General features: G+C 39.9%; 1 protein-coding gene and 2 long non-coding RNA genes across 5 annotated transcripts in view; 1 reads left to right on the top strand and 2 right to left on the bottom strand.

The window, feature by feature from the left end:
• Positions 1 to 1080: 1080 nt before the first annotated feature.
• LOC118692349 (uncharacterized) lies at positions 1081 to 10808 on the bottom strand. The gene is made up of 3 exons (XR_004981139.2): positions 10745 to 10808; positions 5111 to 5247; positions 1081 to 1778 (listed from the first exon to the last, which is right to left on the bottom strand). It is a non-coding gene; the product is annotated as an uncharacterized LOC118692349 (long non-coding RNA).
• On the top strand, positions 1132 to 15221 carry LOC118692348 (uncharacterized). Of its 2 annotated transcripts, none has more exons than XR_004981138.2 (3): positions 1132 to 1365; positions 5130 to 5265; positions 14718 to 15221. It is a non-coding gene; the product is annotated as an uncharacterized LOC118692348 (long non-coding RNA). The 2 variants fall into 2 exon arrangements; XR_008508646.1 differs by lacking the exon at positions 14718 to 15221 and adding an exon at positions 5495 to 5512.
• A 518-nt stretch (positions 15222 to 15739) lies between these two features.
• Positions 15740 to 18171, bottom strand: part of SNX29 (sorting nexin 29) — a 102454-nt gene continuing 100022 nt past the window's right edge. For both annotated transcript variants that reach the window (XM_036392377.2, XM_054516529.1), the window contains one exon: positions 15740 to 16109. Coding sequence is in view for 1 of the 2 variants with exons in the window: in XM_054516529.1 (XP_054372504.1) it covers positions 16106 to 16109 (4 nt within the window). In the remaining variant the exon portion in view is untranslated. The remainder of the gene's footprint in view (positions 16110 to 18171) is intronic.

Below are 18171 nucleotides of genomic sequence, written 5' to 3'. Positions count from 1 at the left end.
CCACCCCGGCCAGCCGCGGCACGCCGGGGACACGGCAGCTCCGGGCTTCCCACAGCGCCTTCTCCCCGCAGAGCTCCGGAACCTTGGCGGGTCACCCGCGGGCAACACAAACGTTAGAGCTAAAAGCTCTGTTTTAAAATATTATTCCTATTAAAGTCCTCCATGCCAGGGGAGGGCAGAGGAAGCGGGCAGGGCGCCTCAGGGCAGGGCAGGGCAGGGCAGGGCAGGGTCGGGTCGGGTCGGATCTGGTCCTCAGGGCAGGGCAGGACAGGGAAGAGTCCTCAGACGGTTCTAGAAACTGCCCGGCCGATTGCCCCCGGGGTTCCGCACCCAGCCGGCCGCCACCGGGGCTGGGAACACCTTCCTGAGGGAAACCCGGGCATCCCGGGACAAGCCCGGGCACCTCGGGACAAGGCCGGGCCGCCTGTGAGAGAAACCCGGGCACGGCACCCAGCCGGTTTGAGGGAAAGGCGAGCACACTCCCACGACGCCTGTGAGGCGCAGCGAGGAGGGAGCCTGGGGATCTGCTCCAAACTGTGTTTTCTGGAGGTGCTGGCACAGCAGACGCCGCAGTTCCCAGCCCCTGCGGAGGCCGCCGGCTCCCCCAGCTCGCGCTGTGGTGGCTGAGGCGGGGGTGGCCCGGGACAGCCGCTGCCCTTCACTGTTAACTGCGGCACGGTAAGCCGAGGAAATCATCCAGGTTTTAATTTACAGGAGGTTGCTGGAGGAGGGCACCCCGCGGGAAGAGAGTATGGGAAAACTTTAGATTGATGAATAGGTAAAAGTTTCAGCAGCAGCCCTGATAGGCAGCCAGCAGCGACTGCTGGGAGCTGAGGTGACCTTTTGGAGGAGAAAACCCCTCCGCAGCCAAGAAGGGGGCAGATGCTTTGTGCAGGGAGGAAAGCTTGTGGCAAAGCCTGAAACTTGGATTTCAGCTGGCAAAGAGAGCGGCTGAAGGGCAGATGAGGCTGCTCCAGGCTCCTGAGGGAGGGCTGGGCTCCCTGCGGAGCGGCGCTGGTAGCACTCATCCGTCTGTGCTCTGTCACTTCACTGCAGCCAAATGCCACCTGTGCCACCGCCTCCGAGCTCATCGAGTGCCTGATAACGGGACTGAGCACACCGTGTGCCCTCCCCGGCCACTGGATTGACTCGTGTCCCTTTTGTTCTGTTCAGGTTTCAGCCCTGTCTCCGTGACGTGAGGTGGCTGACAGGTATCCAAGAGGAGGTGAAATTTAGGAGGATGACACAAAATGTGTCAGGGAAACTTGCCTTACTCCTTATCAGCCTTTCTTCCTGTGCCACGGAGATAACACACACACCTGCTGCTCAGAGAGGAGGCCACTCAGGGGCTGTAATATTACCCAGGTAACTGTTCCATAACTGCAGTTAAAAGACTCTTTTCAGGTACCAATATCCTTGCTCCAAAATATCTGTCAAAGAAGATGACAGGAAAAAAAAATGTTGCAATCAATAACACTTGAAATTTCTCAACTTGCTGTAATACTGCCTGGCTGCAAATTGGAGGGGAAGAAAAAAAACCCAGACACTTTGCTTTTTTTACTGTTAGACCAGGCAATTTACGAAGTTCATCCTTTAATGCTGACCCCTGAACACTGCAGATATCCAGGACAGTAACATAATTTGAAGATTCATTTTTTGTTTATGAACTCTCAATTTGCTTTTCACAAGTGAAACCGATAATTGATTGGAACAAAACCCAAGGGTATCTGATATGAAAGGATATGATGTGTTGCAGTTGTTTGGCATTCCAGATTGATCTGCAGAAAGAGAAGATGTGCATGACATTAAAAAACAAGCAAATATATACATTTTGATAATGTTTTGCCAGTACCTCATCCCACCAGCCTGTTACAACTGGGAAAGTACAATACTCTGTGCTGGCTCTCAACATTGTCTTACATGTACTATGCACAGATTTAACACCTACAGTAAATATGTCACCGTCAAACTCTTATCAGTGCTTATTTACATGTGGATGTGAAGATGGTTTCAGGAAAACCACCAACCACTCATAAAAATGCAACATTTGGGTGCCAGGTATGGCCACTGGCTCAGGCTATCTACAATGCTGCAGGGCTGTTTTGTCTATTGCATCACACCTATTTGTCTAAATTATGTGACATTTCTGAAACTTTATGTTATCTGGGAATTCTCAGAAGATATTCTAATTCTCAGAATTTGCCCCTTGAAAAGTTGTACTGGCTTCATGAACCTTGACTGCTTGTTAGCAGCAGAATTCATATCCTGGGGTTTTTGTTGCTGTTTCCTAGACAACCACTCCAGGTTCCCCCAGAGCTCTTGCTTTTGTGTTCCCTGATTAAGATGTACATGCTGCCTTTGGCTGATCTTATTTGTGTGAACAGTATTAATTTTCGTAGGTGCAATATTGATTAACATTTTATTTTCTCAAACAATATTAATTCCAGTGTTTTATAAAGGATGATAGGATTACATGAATTTTAACTTTGCTAAATTATAGCTTAAGCTCCCTAATGTGGAAGTTACTTCATTTTTTTTTTTGCTCAAGGCAATTTGTGGTTTACACAACAGACTGATTGAATTCTACAGTGTAGTTTTTTTCAGTTTTTATGCAGACCAGCCATAATTATTACATGCTTCTCTTGCCCTGTGCATTCCTAGTGCTTGCTTTTCAGACTCTCAACCATGGCATTTTCTGAGTTTGTCACTCAAGTTGTAACTCAAATATAAATGGCAGGGATGTAGCTTCTCTACTTTGGCTACTCCTGCTACTTCCAGACCCTTGCAGGAGTTTTTTTGACAAAAGCCATCAAATCTGGCATCTTGTCTCGGCTCAGTGTCTGGTAGGTGATTAGATTTCAGCTATGACCACCTTTCACTCCACACAGTGTGGAGTGAAATCAGTTTGGGGTGAGGGAAGGAGGGGCAGCACTGCACTAACATGGGTCTGGGTGAACTTGACTCATGAGCCCCTCTCTTCCTGGAAGAGATGCCTGAAAACAGATCCGTTCCTCCACCAGCCAGATAAGCCCATACTGAAATGACTCAAGAATTTTCAAGAGGAACAAACCACAAAAGTGTTACCTCAAAGTTCAGGCTGAGTTTATGTGCCGTGCTCTAGGAAAAGTAAAAACCAAGAAAATGCTTAATGGGCCACAAAATCAGAACCCCAAGGGGAGCTAAGATCTGGCCAGCAAATGTAGTGTCTCCACATCTTTGCCTACCAAAATTTCATTCCTTTGTCTCTCCAAGCCTTTACTATATTAAAATATTAATATACAGATTATGTTGCTTTACTAAAAATGAATTATAGATGGAGGCTTTATTGGCATGAAGCTAGAGTTCTTAATACAGCTACAAAATCTTGCATACTGGGCAATGTATATCTGATTTGTATTTCATAACACATTAAAAATGCTTTAAGCCATGTTATTTCTAATATTTATCTATTTTGTATTTTTACAATATGGACTTCTATTTTTGTGAAAAGTTTAAATCTTACAGAATTTGCAAAATGGTTGAATGCATTTGTTTTACCTGCTGAAAACTTATCTCTAAATGTTTAATATGAAGATGAAAATGCAAGAATCTCAAGTAGAAACATTAGGTGTGCTTTTCACCAAATCCTGAAAAGATAAATAATGAGATTTACTTTTATAAATCTCCACCAAGAACTGGTCCTGTGTTATTTGTGTTAATAAGGTGACCTGGGGAATACAAAAAATAGATGAAAGGTAGGTGGCACTTCCTGATTTTGTCTCTATGTAGTTCTTGAGGGAAAGCATCCACTTCTCATGCTGAATGAAAGCCTATTTGCTTCACACAGTGAGCAATTGCCTATGAATGCTTTTGAGTATTACTCACTATCTGAATAATATCTGAATTCACTGCCTGAATAAGGTATTTTTGAAGGGTTTTAATGTGTCTTAAATTAGAAAAATTACTTCTTTAAGAATAGTGAGAAACAACAAGTCCCGAAGTTTTACTGCTTGATTAATTCTGGAGCATAAGTCCTTTTGTAAATACTGGCCTAAATACACAAGAGGTTTTCTGTTGGTATGCTGCTTTAATCTACTTTACAATACCCTTTATTGATGCCTTGTTTTCTCACATGGCTCTTTTTGAGGAGCCTTATAGACAATCAGTCAGCTTTATATGTTTCAGAATTGCTCCTGATGCCTTTCTTTCACACTAAAAAGCCTCTGTAGTACATTATACCACTTTACAAATGGGAATTTCACACTATGTTCTTTATGTACATACATAAATCGCTTCTTTCATTTGTTTATGCCAGTGGCTTCCATACTGGAATTGTATGACTGCTGAATAAACAACTTTTCTCCCTGAATTACTTTTTTTCATGCCATTCATGTCTGCTGCCAGACAGTAGAGAGTGTACCCACTCAAAGTGAGGTGTGCTTATCCTCAGAGCATGAGCCTATTCTTAAAATCTCCTTGGAAATAGCTTGGAATTCCTTTACACCAGTGACCTAATGAAGGAGAAATATGTTTGCACAAATTTCAGCAGTGGAAGTCAATGCCTTTTTCTCAGGCACAACTTTTTACAAAAAAGAATAGTGAAAGTTGCTTGTTTTCATTTCCATCCTTCTACTAATTGACTGTAATGAGACCTCTGATCTGCAAACAGGGGAACATCACCTAAGCAACAACTGTGGCTCTTCCCCACTTAACCATTTCCAGTTAAATGTTCCTGCATTGTTCAAGCTTACTCTCACTTCTGTTTCAGAATACATTAGGTCAAAACTAGACTCCTTACCATCCATAAAAATTTGCTGTTTCTGTGACAGTAAGAAGGAAAATTGGCATGTAAGTCCATAATGAACATACCCTCCAAGGGATGGAGCTGGAATTACCTTATTTCACAAACTTTGAGCTCTATGTCATCTTTTCCATGACTTCCCCCATCCTTTCCCTCCTTCCAAAACAGTGGCTGCCCAACTGCCTATGTGCAGCTGTAGCCTGTGGCAGTGTCTCTCCTACTCACTGTACAGGTGTAAGTCCATTTTCGAGTTCTTGCACTACCACAAGGAGAGCACCATGCAAACATCTGTCTGCTACCAGCCTTCTTTTCCAATAGAGTAACAACCACCTTTTCTGGTTCCTTGCAGAACAGGTATCCTTGAGATGACTTGCCAGCTGCCAGCCAGCAGCACTGTGTGCACTGTGTGCCCTGCTCAGCCAGCCAGCAGCCCAGACAAATTGCTTTCCAAGCTGTGAAACACCAGGCTGAAACAAAGGAAAAATGTGAGTACAGTACATACAAACCTGACAGCAGAGCAAGAAAAGCATCAGGCAATAGCCAGTTCCAAAATGATCAGTTGGCACCTATGTTTGCCAGACACAGAGAAACACACATGGAAATAGGAAAATAAACTTTGACTCTGGGAAACATTTTGAACATCAGAATAAACCAATTGCACAGCTGCTTTTTTTTTCCTTTAATTAGATGTCCTTGTAAAACTCTAACCTACAGGCAAAAGGAAGATAACGGCTAGGAAACAAGGAGAACTTGGAGCTCAAGAGTCACAGCAGCCAGAGTCACCTTTAGACAAAGCAACTCTGGCTGGTTTCCTTTACCTCTGGGGAGGAGCTGTAGGCTCAGCCTATGGATTGAGTTTCCTGGGTATTTGTCATCAGAATGTGGCATATCTGGAGAAACCAAGTACTGGGAATCCTTCCCATGTCTCTCAGTGGAAGGTACAGTTAATCTATGGTGGCATTGATTTTAAAACCCCGTGTACTCCATTACAGCCTCAACTAACCCACCTTAATGGGAAAATGATCACGGTTTATCCCTTGCTTGTAGCTAATAGAACATAGTAACTTGAACTGTTCATAGGATTATCCTTTGTTATAATGTCAAACTCAGAACCATTTACTACACTAAAATCTAAAAAAAGATGTACAGCCACAAAGAAGCAATTCTCTGTTCTCCAGTGCACTGGCAAACTTTGTAATTTGGATTTACTAAAACTGCATACCCACACAGATGCACAAATTGTTTCAGTTTAGCAATTTCAGATATTCAGTTCTTTGATATGCATATAGAAAATACGTTTATATGTGAAGGAATCTTCTTATGAGTTGAGTATTGCACTGACTGTGGGTCAACACTGGATTTGGGTGGCATTTGGTCTGTGCATGCTACCTGCTCTGGGCTTTCCTTTCTTTCCTGCTTTATACTTCACTAAAAATAAACAACACTAACATTCACTGAGGAATGTTTTCATATATCTGCACAAAGGAGTCATCTAAATCTCATACAAAGTAAAAGGAAAGCCTCACAGACTTCACAGCATCCCTGACCTTTCCCTCACACCTGCTCTCCTCTTCCTACGCATCCATGGATGCAGAGGCAGAAGATTTACAAGGCAGGAAAACAAAGGGAGGCATACGAGTCCTTCATCCTGGGTCACATCCCTGCTCTAACAAGGAACCATTTAACCTCAGCCTGAACCTGATTTCCATGGGCCATGGGAACAGTTACATAACAATGAACAGTCGAAACACAAATAGACAAAGACTTTACAAATCAAAGCAAAGGTAAATTGTCAGGTGTTATTTTTTAAAAATTACTGTTCTCAGTAGCTTATCTTGAACTAAATACTATAAAACTACAAGTTTAGCATTACCATTTGTCCATTAGTTCTGATACTGAGGAGATAACTTCTTTAGTATCTTTTCCTCTAAATAATTTAAAAGAATGAGTCTTGAGGAAAAGCTTCAGGCTTAAGAATATATCCCTGTAGTATGGCTTTATACTTTGTAAAACTATCAGTATGTGCCCCTTGCACAGCCAGAGAATTCTCAGGTTTGACAGTTCTCTGCAGGACACTGTTGCTATTTCATTTTCTTAATGCTGCAATTAAAACCTTTTCAAACTATTCCTGATAGCATAGTCAAATATACTGCAAAGGTTTTTTTACCTCTCTGAGTGAAAAACATCAGTATGATAATTGTAGGATGCTATACATTGAAGACAACTTTAAAATCTAAACATGTCAGATGTACTCCCTCCTCTTGTCCTTATACAAATGCTTAAAATTCCCTCACATTCCAGCTCAGTTATATCTAAATGGAACATTGCATTCTGTTTAGCAATATGTAAAATAAGATGATAACTCATAATGCAAAATCCAATCCCAACTTAATGTGGTGGTAATAGAAAACTGCTTTTATTCCCTTCATCACATAAACATGCTATGTGCCTTCACAGTGTTACATGCGATGCAATTTTGCAGGTACAGATGAATCCAAATTCAATAGAAAATGTAAATTAGAAAGAAAACTTTTATGGTCTATGCAGTAATAAAGACTGACCCTGGTTCTTGATGAGGTTTTTTATAGACCTCCTCCCTGCAGAAGATATCCAATGGCAGGAGAAATCTGAAATTCAGAGCCAATAAAGAGCACAGAGAAGTTGAATAATCCCTCTGTAACTGTGTTGGACCTTACGCAGCTTGAGGACTTTTTTCCCTATAAATTGACTCTCTTACTCATCTTATTCTATTTCAGTAAATCAAGGGATGACTCATAGAAAATCAGAATCCAGGCACAACAAAGATACCATATAACAAGTCATTTAGTTTAGTTTATACTAAGAATGCTGGCAAATGTATATGTATACATGCTGACTGCTCTCCTGAGAAGTCACTGAAACTTTTACTGCTGGATAATCTCATTTTACCCTAATCAATTGCACTGTGACATTAGATTTTAAAATCTAATGGCAGGTTTTCTTATAGTAAATAATGCTGTACAGCTGACTCAAGAATAATTATTAAGGCTAAAATTGTAATTAAAGATACATGCCGACTGCCTAATTTACTTGTACTTCTTAAGAACTATTTATTACTCATTTAAAGAATGTTTTCAGACAGATTAAATTAAAAACACCATTTCTTTCTATGCCAGGCATGTTCAGAAAAAAATAACTGCATTTTAGTTTTGAATCCAGCATTTGAATAAGCTGGGAGAAGCACTAAATTAAAAAATAAAAGTTGACAGGGCTCAGCTGTCACCTGGCTGACATCTCCTGTCCACATCATGACCACAAAGCTGAAATTGGTTTGGATTTCTCCTGCTATTTTTTTGTCTGGTCCTGCTCAGATGTAACAGTGTTATTTCTGAGCAATAACCAAAAAACTGAATTACATGAGAATCTGGAGACATGGTGCAATATATGGCAGAAGATAAGACTGCTTTGGCTTGTGCTCTTCATCACGTTACATATTAGTAAGATATAACATAATTTATATGAGCTTCATAGCATACAGTGACAATTTCTCCACGTGGCATTGCACTCCAACCTGGCTGATGGGTTTACATAAATGGTAAAGCCTCTCTCATGGTGTCAGGGCCTGCAGCAGAGATCTTTGTGAAAGACAGCAGACAGGGTAACCTTCTGTTTTAAGCTGAATGTTTCATGTTATTTCTCTCAGTTCTGTCATATCAAAGTACAGTCCTAAACCTCTTGCAGCCCAAGAACTCCACATTAAAGACTAAAACCCTGTAGCCCTTGGATGTTGCAACAAGTGGATCAAACATTCAAAGCCAGTCTCTGGACTTTGCAAAGCATGAGTTCATTCTAGTTTGTCTTCCACTTTTCTATTCTATTCTGCTTAGGAAGCTCTTAAATTGGTTTTATAAATGCACTATCTGAGTACATTTCTGAATCATGTTCTATTTTTGTCCTGTTGCCTCAAAATAACTGATCCATGCTGTAGCTTTTTGTTTGGGGCCTTGGTTTATCTTAGAAAGAGTTGTTTGTGCTTTGAGGTTCTATACTTCCATCAGAAACCACAGAGATTTTTGACACTACAGTTTCGGTCTGAACTCCAAGAATTATCAGTCTCTGCTCTCCCCAGGATTACAGGAAGGAGTGTTTAGGATCATACTCTGCTTCTGAGCTTGTGCCCTGAGCATTGGTATGATGCCTGACTTTTAGACTTGCCTTCTTAAAGTGCATGTAAATTATTCTCATTCCTCTTATTTTTGACAAGAGAAGGAATAAATGTCTTACATCTGTCACTAAAACACTCTGTGGTGGTTTTTGTCCACCTTAGGGACAACTTCACACGCTATCAAATACTTATATGGGCAGAGACCCCCTCCTTTTGAAAATGGGATAAAACCAACTTAAGCCTGAATGCAGGTGAAAGGTTTCACAGAGTCCTGCCCTTGAGCAGCAGTCAGAGAGCTGCTTCCACTTTACTGACCATATTATTTCAAGTGTTAACATGTCCAGCATCACTGCCCTCTCTCCTGGTGGCCCACTCCTTATACACAGACTGAAAGTGGGTCAAGGACACAATGAAGATTTACAATTCTAATCAATGTTTGAGTCAAAAATCCAGAGCACTACTGAATATAGATGTCATTTGACACAGTAAATTACAGTCAATGTATAAACAAATAAATAAAATGCCCAAGTGTGTAACTGAATTCCTGCTTTAGCACAGATAGGCCATGAGCAGAGTGAATTTCTAATTAAGAGAGAATTGCTATGGTAACCAGAGGTGGTCACAGATAATTGGGTGTGAAACCCCATGAGGCTTCATGACAGAGGTGCCTGCATATATTATCCAGCACACTTTCTGTTTCTTAAATAGAACTACATTGTCAGGTCAAACAATATTTTTTGTATTTTAAATGCCTTCTTTTTGAGCAACCAAAGTGCAACTCGTAAGGGGTCTCTGGTCTTTAAATGCTATCAGAACAGTCCATGTGCAAAGAGAAACTGGAGTGAGGATTCTCAACCTTATCTTACTCTCAGTGGGGGGTTAAGAAGGAGGTGTTTGACTTTGTGTTTGCTATGGGACAGAGAAGGGACATGGCTGCCTGAATTGGCAGAGCAATCAGGGACAGAGGAACACTGCTCCTCACAATGGGACTATGCATACTGGCCAGCCCTATGATTGTCTTGATACTGCATTGTCTTAGTTAAAACAATTATTATTTAAAGTTGATATTTTGTTATCACAATTCATGGGAAAGCAAAGGGATAATCACAGAAATTGAATTATCCTGTGCAACCCAGACCAGTCTGATCAGATCAGAGGGGATGCTTAAAACTCACATTGCATCAGCACAGTAACACCTGCATCAGCAACCAATTGTGATTAAACAAATTTACTTAAATTTACCAACTTAAGCACTTTCTTTCAGATAGTTTTGAGTGTTATCTTAGTTAATTAGATATTCATTATCTATGTAATAAATTGTATATTATCTGTGTAATTAGCCTTGATGAAGATTAAAGGAAAATCTCATTATTTCAAATTGTTGTTCTGGCACAAGAATTCTAAGATTTGTATTTAAATCTGTTCTTGAACATGTGGATATGAATGAAAGGTCAGCTCTTTGCTTTGCAAATCCCCATTTCTCTGTACCAGCTCTACTTAAAGGGCACAGAGCTACTTCAGTGCATCCAGTATCCCTCTGGTCTGGAGGAACTGTGTGAATTCTCAGGATAGGATGAATTCAGAAATGGGTAGGATAAATAGATCAACTCCTGCAGATTTCCACTACTGCTGCAACTCAGAGAAGTTTTGAACCTCACTTCTTTTGAGACCTTCAGCATCTTTTAATTTCCCATATATTGATGGTGGTTCTCAAGGTGCATTGGTGCATTGCATTTGACAGTTTCTCTGTAACCAAGGACTCAATTAACAAGCCTTAACACATTTTCATGTCCCTGTTATCAGCAAAAACAAGATCATACCTGTTCTGCATCTTTAAATGAGGTAGTGGGTTATTAGTCTCTCTGCATATCTGAAAAGGTTGCTCAGCCACTCTGAAGGTGCAATCTGTAAACACAGTAGGGCATTAAAGCCATCAGGAATTATCTGACAGAAAAATTATCAAAGGTAGTCAGAGCTCTTAGGCTGCACTGATAGTGCCAATCTAACTGTGTTCTGCTGTTTCTGCATGTCCAGATTTCCCATTAATTACACCTCAGCAGGAGTTCTGCATACAGCAGTGTGGTCAAAGACATTTTCAATCCCTAAGGAGAAGCAGACTATCATAGTGTACCCTCTGTCACACGAGGAGGAGAGCCCTGCCCATGCTGATTAAGTACAGCAGTTGACAGCAGATGTTATTTGTTAATTACTGACATATCCAAAGGGTCCTATGGCTTGACAGCCTTGGTAGCAGATCCATTACCCACTTTGTTTTATCTCATTGTGGAACATATGGTGGCAGTTTGATGTAGTACAATTTTAAACATTTTTTTAATGTATTCCTACCTTGAATTCCTCACTCACTTTTCCAGTTGCTTCTTGATGGGTCAGAACATGTGCTTTCTTTTATTTTCCTTTTCTCTAGTATCCAATTACCTTGTCTTTTCAACTGCTCAGAAGTACTGATGTATCTCATCTGCCAATTCACTTTTTTTTCACCTTTGAAAAATATCAACCAGATGGTTTCCAAAAATGACAATTATATCTAATGCATTGTTTGAAATTAAAGTACCACTGCAAAAATGGCTCTCATGTTTTTAACTGCTTGAAGCCACTCTGGGTGCACTAAGAACTGTGTGTTCCATCACTGCATTAGACAAAAGCCCACTGAGAATTTGAGCTGCTTCAAGATAAAACTGAGTGAGTAGCTAAATGGTATGCTACAAAGTATTAGTGTGTGTCTAAAGCTCAGATCTGAAAAGCAGATCCATCAAACTGCTCAGCAGCTCAAATATAAAGGACATAATTTTTTACTTTAGTCTTACAGTTAAGAAATACACAGTTAAGAAATATACACAAGGTATATTTCCAATGACAGACATCTGAGGTGTTAGTTGCTTTGATTTGTAGCTAGAATTTTACTTAACTATATTAAATTTTATTTGATTTTCTACTTCTCTGTAAACCTATCTTCTCTCTTTGGAAGGCACCTGAACATTTTCTTAGGAACAGCATGGCCAGCAGGACCAGGGCAGTGACTGTCCCAGCACTGCTGAGGCCACACCTCGAGTCCTGTGTCCAGTTCTGGGCCACTCATGACAAGAACCGGACATGGAGGTGCTGGGTCATGTCCAGAGAAAGAAACAGAGCTGGGGAGGAGCTGGAGTGCCAGGGGCAGCTGAGGGAGCTGGGGGAGCTCAGCCTGCAGAACAGGAGGCTCAGGAGGGACCTTCTCACTCTCCCCAGCCACCTGGGAGGAGGGTGCAGCCAGGGGGGGACTGGCCTCCCCAGGAACAGAAGGAGGGGAAATGGCCTCAGGTTGTCCCAAGGAAGATTTAGATTGGATTTCAGGAATAATTGCTTCACCAAAAGGGTTGTCAAGTCCTGGCATGGCTGCCCAGGGAAGGGGCAGACTCACCATCCCTGGAGGGATTTCAAAGCTGTGTGCAGGTGGTGCCATGAGAAGGCTGCCCTAGAACAGAGGCTGGACAGAGTTAAAGAATAAAGTAGGGATTAATTAGGAGGCCTCAATGATACACCTTGGGCAGCACAAGAGCCCAGCCAGAGCTACACCCAAGGTAAACCCAAAATGGTCACAAAATGGAGGGCCAGTCACGAGGTCTCTCACTTTTATAAGTTCTGCACCGTTTGCATATTGGAATTAATTGTCCAATTCCAGCTTTAGCCCATGAATTCCCATCCTTCTTGTTTTTCTCTCTTCAGTCCATGTTGTTTATGCTCTTGGGCCTGAAATTTGGATTGGTTGTCCTTGGTCCCAAGCTAGAGAAGGAATTGTTTTGTCTGCCTACTCTGTGAAGAGAGCTCACCAACATTTAATATGAAGCTCAGAACTACACACTAAAGCAGCACCAAAGAATCTGGAAAATAGAAAAGCTAAAACTTTAGGCATCACATATGGCACTTAGGGACATGGGGTAATGAAGGACTTGGCAGTGCTGGGGGGAACAGTTTGATTTGATGATCTTAGAGGTGTTTTTCAACCTGAATGATTCAATGATTCTATATAAAATTGGGAATGTTAATAAACATAATTTAATTTCCAGCTAGAAACTGAAATATAGAAACTGTCAATGTAATTGGCACATGTTGAAGCGTCTTCCTTCATGGATGACTTAGCACTTGAAAAAATAAGGAATAAAATTAAGAAAAAGCAAAATACTTACAAAAATTAGGCATTTGAAAGTAGTATTAACCTGATTAAATCTTTTCTTGCTATATTCACTTAACCTGTAAATATTTTTCAGAGATTGAAGCTATGTAATAGCAATATGAAATCTATTTTATGATAGCAATAATTCCCAAAGCAAGGGATTGTTTCTGACAGCTCAGCCAGAAGTTAGTTGGAATTATTAAAAACAGGCTTTTTTCATGCAAAGTTCCACAGAATCACAGAATATCTGGAGTTGGAAGGAACCCATAGGGATCGTGGAGTCTGAAGTGAATGGCCCATACAGAGATCAAGACCACAAGAAGTGTAGAACTCACACTGAGTAAAACAAACCCTTGATGTACCTCAGCTGACTCTGAACACACAGCACCAGGAATAAAATTAATCATGAAAGTATTATTAATAGGAAAATTGACTAGTTAAACTCAGAGCTGAGCCCTATGCAAGGGTGAATTTGTCAGCCATGAATTCGAGAAAATTGAGGAAGGGCAGATCTTAGTGATGCAACAGAGAATACAAAAATATCACAAACTCAACACAAGCAGGTGTAAAAAGTGAATCTCCAAGCATACAAAAAGCTTCCCACAGAAAGACCAAGCCTGAGGTGCCACAGCTCAGTATTTTTAACAAAGTGCAAGTGCAGAGGCTCACCCAGAGCACAACAGTTTGCTCAGCACCGAGCTCTGAAGGTAGGACATCTGTTAATGAGGGCCCACGTGACTGAACCAATTAAAAGCTGCATATGAGTAAGGCTAGAAGGTGACATTAAAAATAAAGACATTTAGCAGTGACAGTGTAGGCATAAGGTATATGCACTTGCTGAGCATCTTTAAAATACTGGGAAATTAAGAAATGTTGGAAATGGCATGGATATTGTTGAATTGGAAATAAAGAAAAGTAAGTTGTCACCATGGTTCTTAAAAATCTTCCATAATAAAAGCCTGCTGTCCCAGTGCAGGTCAAAAAATGGCAAGAGTAATTCAGAAAATACGCATCACACACACACAGACACAATCTGCATGATGATTTTCTAGAACAAAATCAAGCACGACTTGCAATATATCAAAATGTCAGCTATCTATTTTAATTTTGGGAATACAGTAAGTTCACTCACAATACTTAAAAGGTCATTCAGAAAGACTGAAGTGCAGTAGCAAAAATCTTACTCTAAACATTATCTTAAAAATATCTTTGCTCTTTCTTCTGACAGATTGTTTGTATGAAGAATTTTCCTTATATCCTTAAAATTTTTAGGGAAATAAAATATAAATAAAAGCAGTAAACCCTCCAGAGGTCCTTTCCTGAAAAGAAAAACTTTAAACTCTGTAGGCCCACGTAGAAATGCCAAGCTGTTACAATTTTCCAAACACAGCCTGAAGCTTTGCCTGGATGCACAGAAAGATCAGTAGTCCCTCCCAGTGACCTTGTTCTTCCCAGGATTTTAGAGGTGGCAACTAAGCAGCAGCATCCCAGCACCTGGACAAGGCAGTGGAACCCAGCACATAAAGGGTTACAGCCTCAACCCTGTGCTTTCCAGCCTTCTCCAGCCCAGGCCTTGGAATCTGCTTCTCTCTCCACTAATGATCAGATTTTACCCTTCCCAGGCAGTTGCAAGGCTCAGACTGGGCAGGAAATGAAACTCAAGGGGCCAAGGAACTCCCCCTGGACCAGACACTTCTGCAGGGCTGAAACTCCACCCTGCTGGATCTCCAGTCCACACAGTCCCATCAACAGCCTGGGGCTATCTGTGCTCTAGTGCCTCAAGCAGACAGAAAAGGAGAAAAAAAAACCAAACCTTCGCCTGAAACTATTAATTTAAAGTTGATAGCATAATTTTGCTTTATTATCTTAAGTAACTGAGATATGAAAAGCAAAAACAAAATCCTAAGGACTGCCAAGACTAATTAAAAGTTCTGTCATCTAACTTCCATAGTGACACCTAACCTGCTACAGGTTTTAAAAGATGGAGATAAACATCACTGTGAATTTTACAATAAGTGTCTGTATTTTTAACATGAAGAGTTCAACTAATTAGATCACTCTAGAATGGCAGTGGCTTGAAGAATTGTAATTTAATTAACCAGCAGGCTATTCTGTGGGTATGAGGAATCTAGCAACACTTGATTTTTGTTAAACTACGGTTTTGTCTGCTGGAAATTGATTAAATGCATTTAATGCTTCCTTTCTAAAGGAAGCATTATATGCATTTAATCTTCCTTTTTCACATGATATGGAAGCATCCAGTTATGAAGTGGATATGAAAGTGCCAGTTATGACACAGTGATGAACTGGATATGAATTGCCAACTGTATCATGGTGCAATAAAAGGAAATTAAACATTCAGGACTCTGAATGGACTCTGAATGTAAAAATGCCAAACCCCACAAATGTGGTGGCATTGCCTGGCATCGTTTGCCTTCCTGTTTGAGTGATTTATCTAACGTGATCATAAACTGAAATGTTTGAGATGATTTTCAATAAATACTACTTCTCATGTGAAGAAATAAGATTTGAACAAAGTCTGTTATGTACATACCATCATTCTAGAAACATATTGAGTAAATGAACATAAAGAAGCAATTTCAAAACAGCTGATTCGGACAAATAGGATGTAGAAACACTCTACTTCAAAGAAAAGATGTTATTTTTTATTTTCTTCTTGGTAAAGTAGCATATTTTTACCTGGTTACAATAAAATTACCACAGGATATTAAAAAAAAACAAGAAAGTATTTAGAAAATTTTATATATATACACATTTGCTTAAAAATTCTATATGTAAACATTAGCATAGCATGTTAAAATAATATTACAGTTTATTAATACTTATGTGAATATTGTACATATATATGCTTAATTAATAATATCTTTTCTACAGTTTAATAGTAACAACAAAAAAAAATACCTCCCCTAGGTCAAGAAGGAAATTCAGCTTCTTCAGTTGCCAACAGGTTTGGTCCCAGCTCCAAGACACTGAGTTCTTCATCTCAGTGTTAACTAAGAAGGTAAAGCACAGCCTTTCAGAACTGTATTTTCAACCACACTTACATTTTTATAATGTTTAGTGTCTTAAATGATTAACACTCAAAAAACCCACTTCTCACAGTTTAACTACTGTCATGGCATGGAGATGGTTTCTGAAATCTTGTTAAAAGAACTCTTTCCCCTACAGGGAAGTGCAATAAATTCTGTTTTGATGTGATAAAAAAACAGGTGGTTTTTTTTAAGTCTGGTTATTTGCAGCAATTTGTAAATTTGGAAAAGTCATTCCTTTCTAAACATTTCAGTGCTGTTGTCTAGAATAAATTCATGCCATTATGAATGAAAAACTAAGCCATCAATATTGATTAGAACTATGCTCTCATAATTTTTGTAGAAGAAATTTATAAATAATCTAAGTTCTCTATAACTGCATCATAAAAATACAGTTAGTGTAGAGTGAGAAATAAATTGAAATGTACAGTGTCACACCACTGTAGAACAAGTGGTTTATCTTCCATTCAAAATGTGAAACACAAGCAGGTTAATCAATATTTTAAAATACATTTTGCATTTCATATAGATATTTTCCTATAGTAAAGTGTTTCTTTGAATACAGAATACTGTGAAACTACCAAACTTTCAAAATAAAAATCAAGTTAATATTCCATGTGATGCAGGGTGCTGACTGAAATACCCTAACCTACAGAAAATGAACGAGGGAAATCCTTTACTTTGTTGAATTGTTTAATCACTTTTCCAGAAGTGACTCAAGATCCAATTCAGAAGCATTACTGTTGTTTCCAAGGAGAAAAACGTGTGTGGAACAGGTTTCTTTTCATATATCCTAGAGTTCCAGCTGGAAGAGCCTAAGGCTGGTTCCAAGAGTTGCAAGGGTGTATAGCAGCAGGATTTGGTCCAAAAGTGTTTTTTTTTTCCTTTTGAACAGCTGTTCCACAGGTTTCTCACTGTAATTTCAAGCAGGTAACTGTATTTCTCTCCACAGGTATATATTATCTGTTCCCAGAATTCCAAGACATTGGATGAAAAATATTTTGGGGTGGGGGGTTTGAACCTTTGAAATGGCATGAAACTTCTAGCAGAACTGAGATCCCTGCATTCTTTGAAGGAAAAATAATGACATCAATATCAGGAAGCACCAATTACTGATTCTGGTAACAAAATACCAGGTTCTTAATCATTAATATGTCCTGGCAGAAGCATCTTTGGTTCACTGGGGATTCACCAAGTCTCATTTATTATTAGCTTGCTGCTCTGAGTCAGTCAACCCCATTGTTAGAGGGTTTGTATTAATTAATTTGACAGCTACCATGTAGATATTGTTCTGTACAATAAAACATGACTGTTCCAAAGAAACACCCCACCTTAGCAATAGGTCACAATTTTGAGCCAGTAATCTTTAATACCACTCTGTTCTTTCTCTACATGCTTGTATTAATTCAATCACAATGGTTTATGACTTGCAGTAGATTCTGTAAGGTAGCATAATTTGATTACAACTATCACATCAACAATATATTCCATTAAAAAGACTGGCTTTGAAATTATTATCTTCCTAAGAATATGTGACTTAATGGACATATCAATTTAAACCTTTATAGCTACGTCAATATCCTGCCTCATATGAACCTTGCAGATTTATTACTATTATTATTATTATTGAGAACTTTGATTTAATTTGCAAAAGCCAAGTTGACACATTGCCTTCTGTATAATGAATGAGAGAATCTCTAAATAAATGAGATTCTGAAAAACCACAGTCAGTCTGTGAATACTGATGGAGACATCTGCAAAAGCTGGAAGAGCTCTGCCTGCTCTGTGTTTCTTAGGGAAGGGCTCATGGTGGAGGTGACTGGACAGCAGCATTGCAGTAGAAGTTGTGCCACTTTTTTACAGTTTATTTTGAACAGTCACTAAAGGATACAGAGGAGAAGCCCTGATCTAAAGACAAAGCAGGAATGAAATCCTAACAAGACCACAAATTGCTCTAGGCTGGCTCTACCAGCCAGGAACAGCTCCAGGGCCCAGCCTGTCCTGAGTCCTCATGCTGGGATTACAG

This window comes from Molothrus ater, chromosome 16, assembly GCF_012460135.2.
Source record: "Molothrus ater isolate BHLD 08-10-18 breed brown headed cowbird chromosome 16, BPBGC_Mater_1.1, whole genome shotgun sequence".
Taxonomy (NCBI): Eukaryota; Metazoa; Chordata; class Aves; order Passeriformes; family Icteridae; genus Molothrus; species Molothrus ater.
Note: the sequence above shows the minus strand (reverse complement) of the source record. Positions and strands in the feature narration are given on the sequence as shown.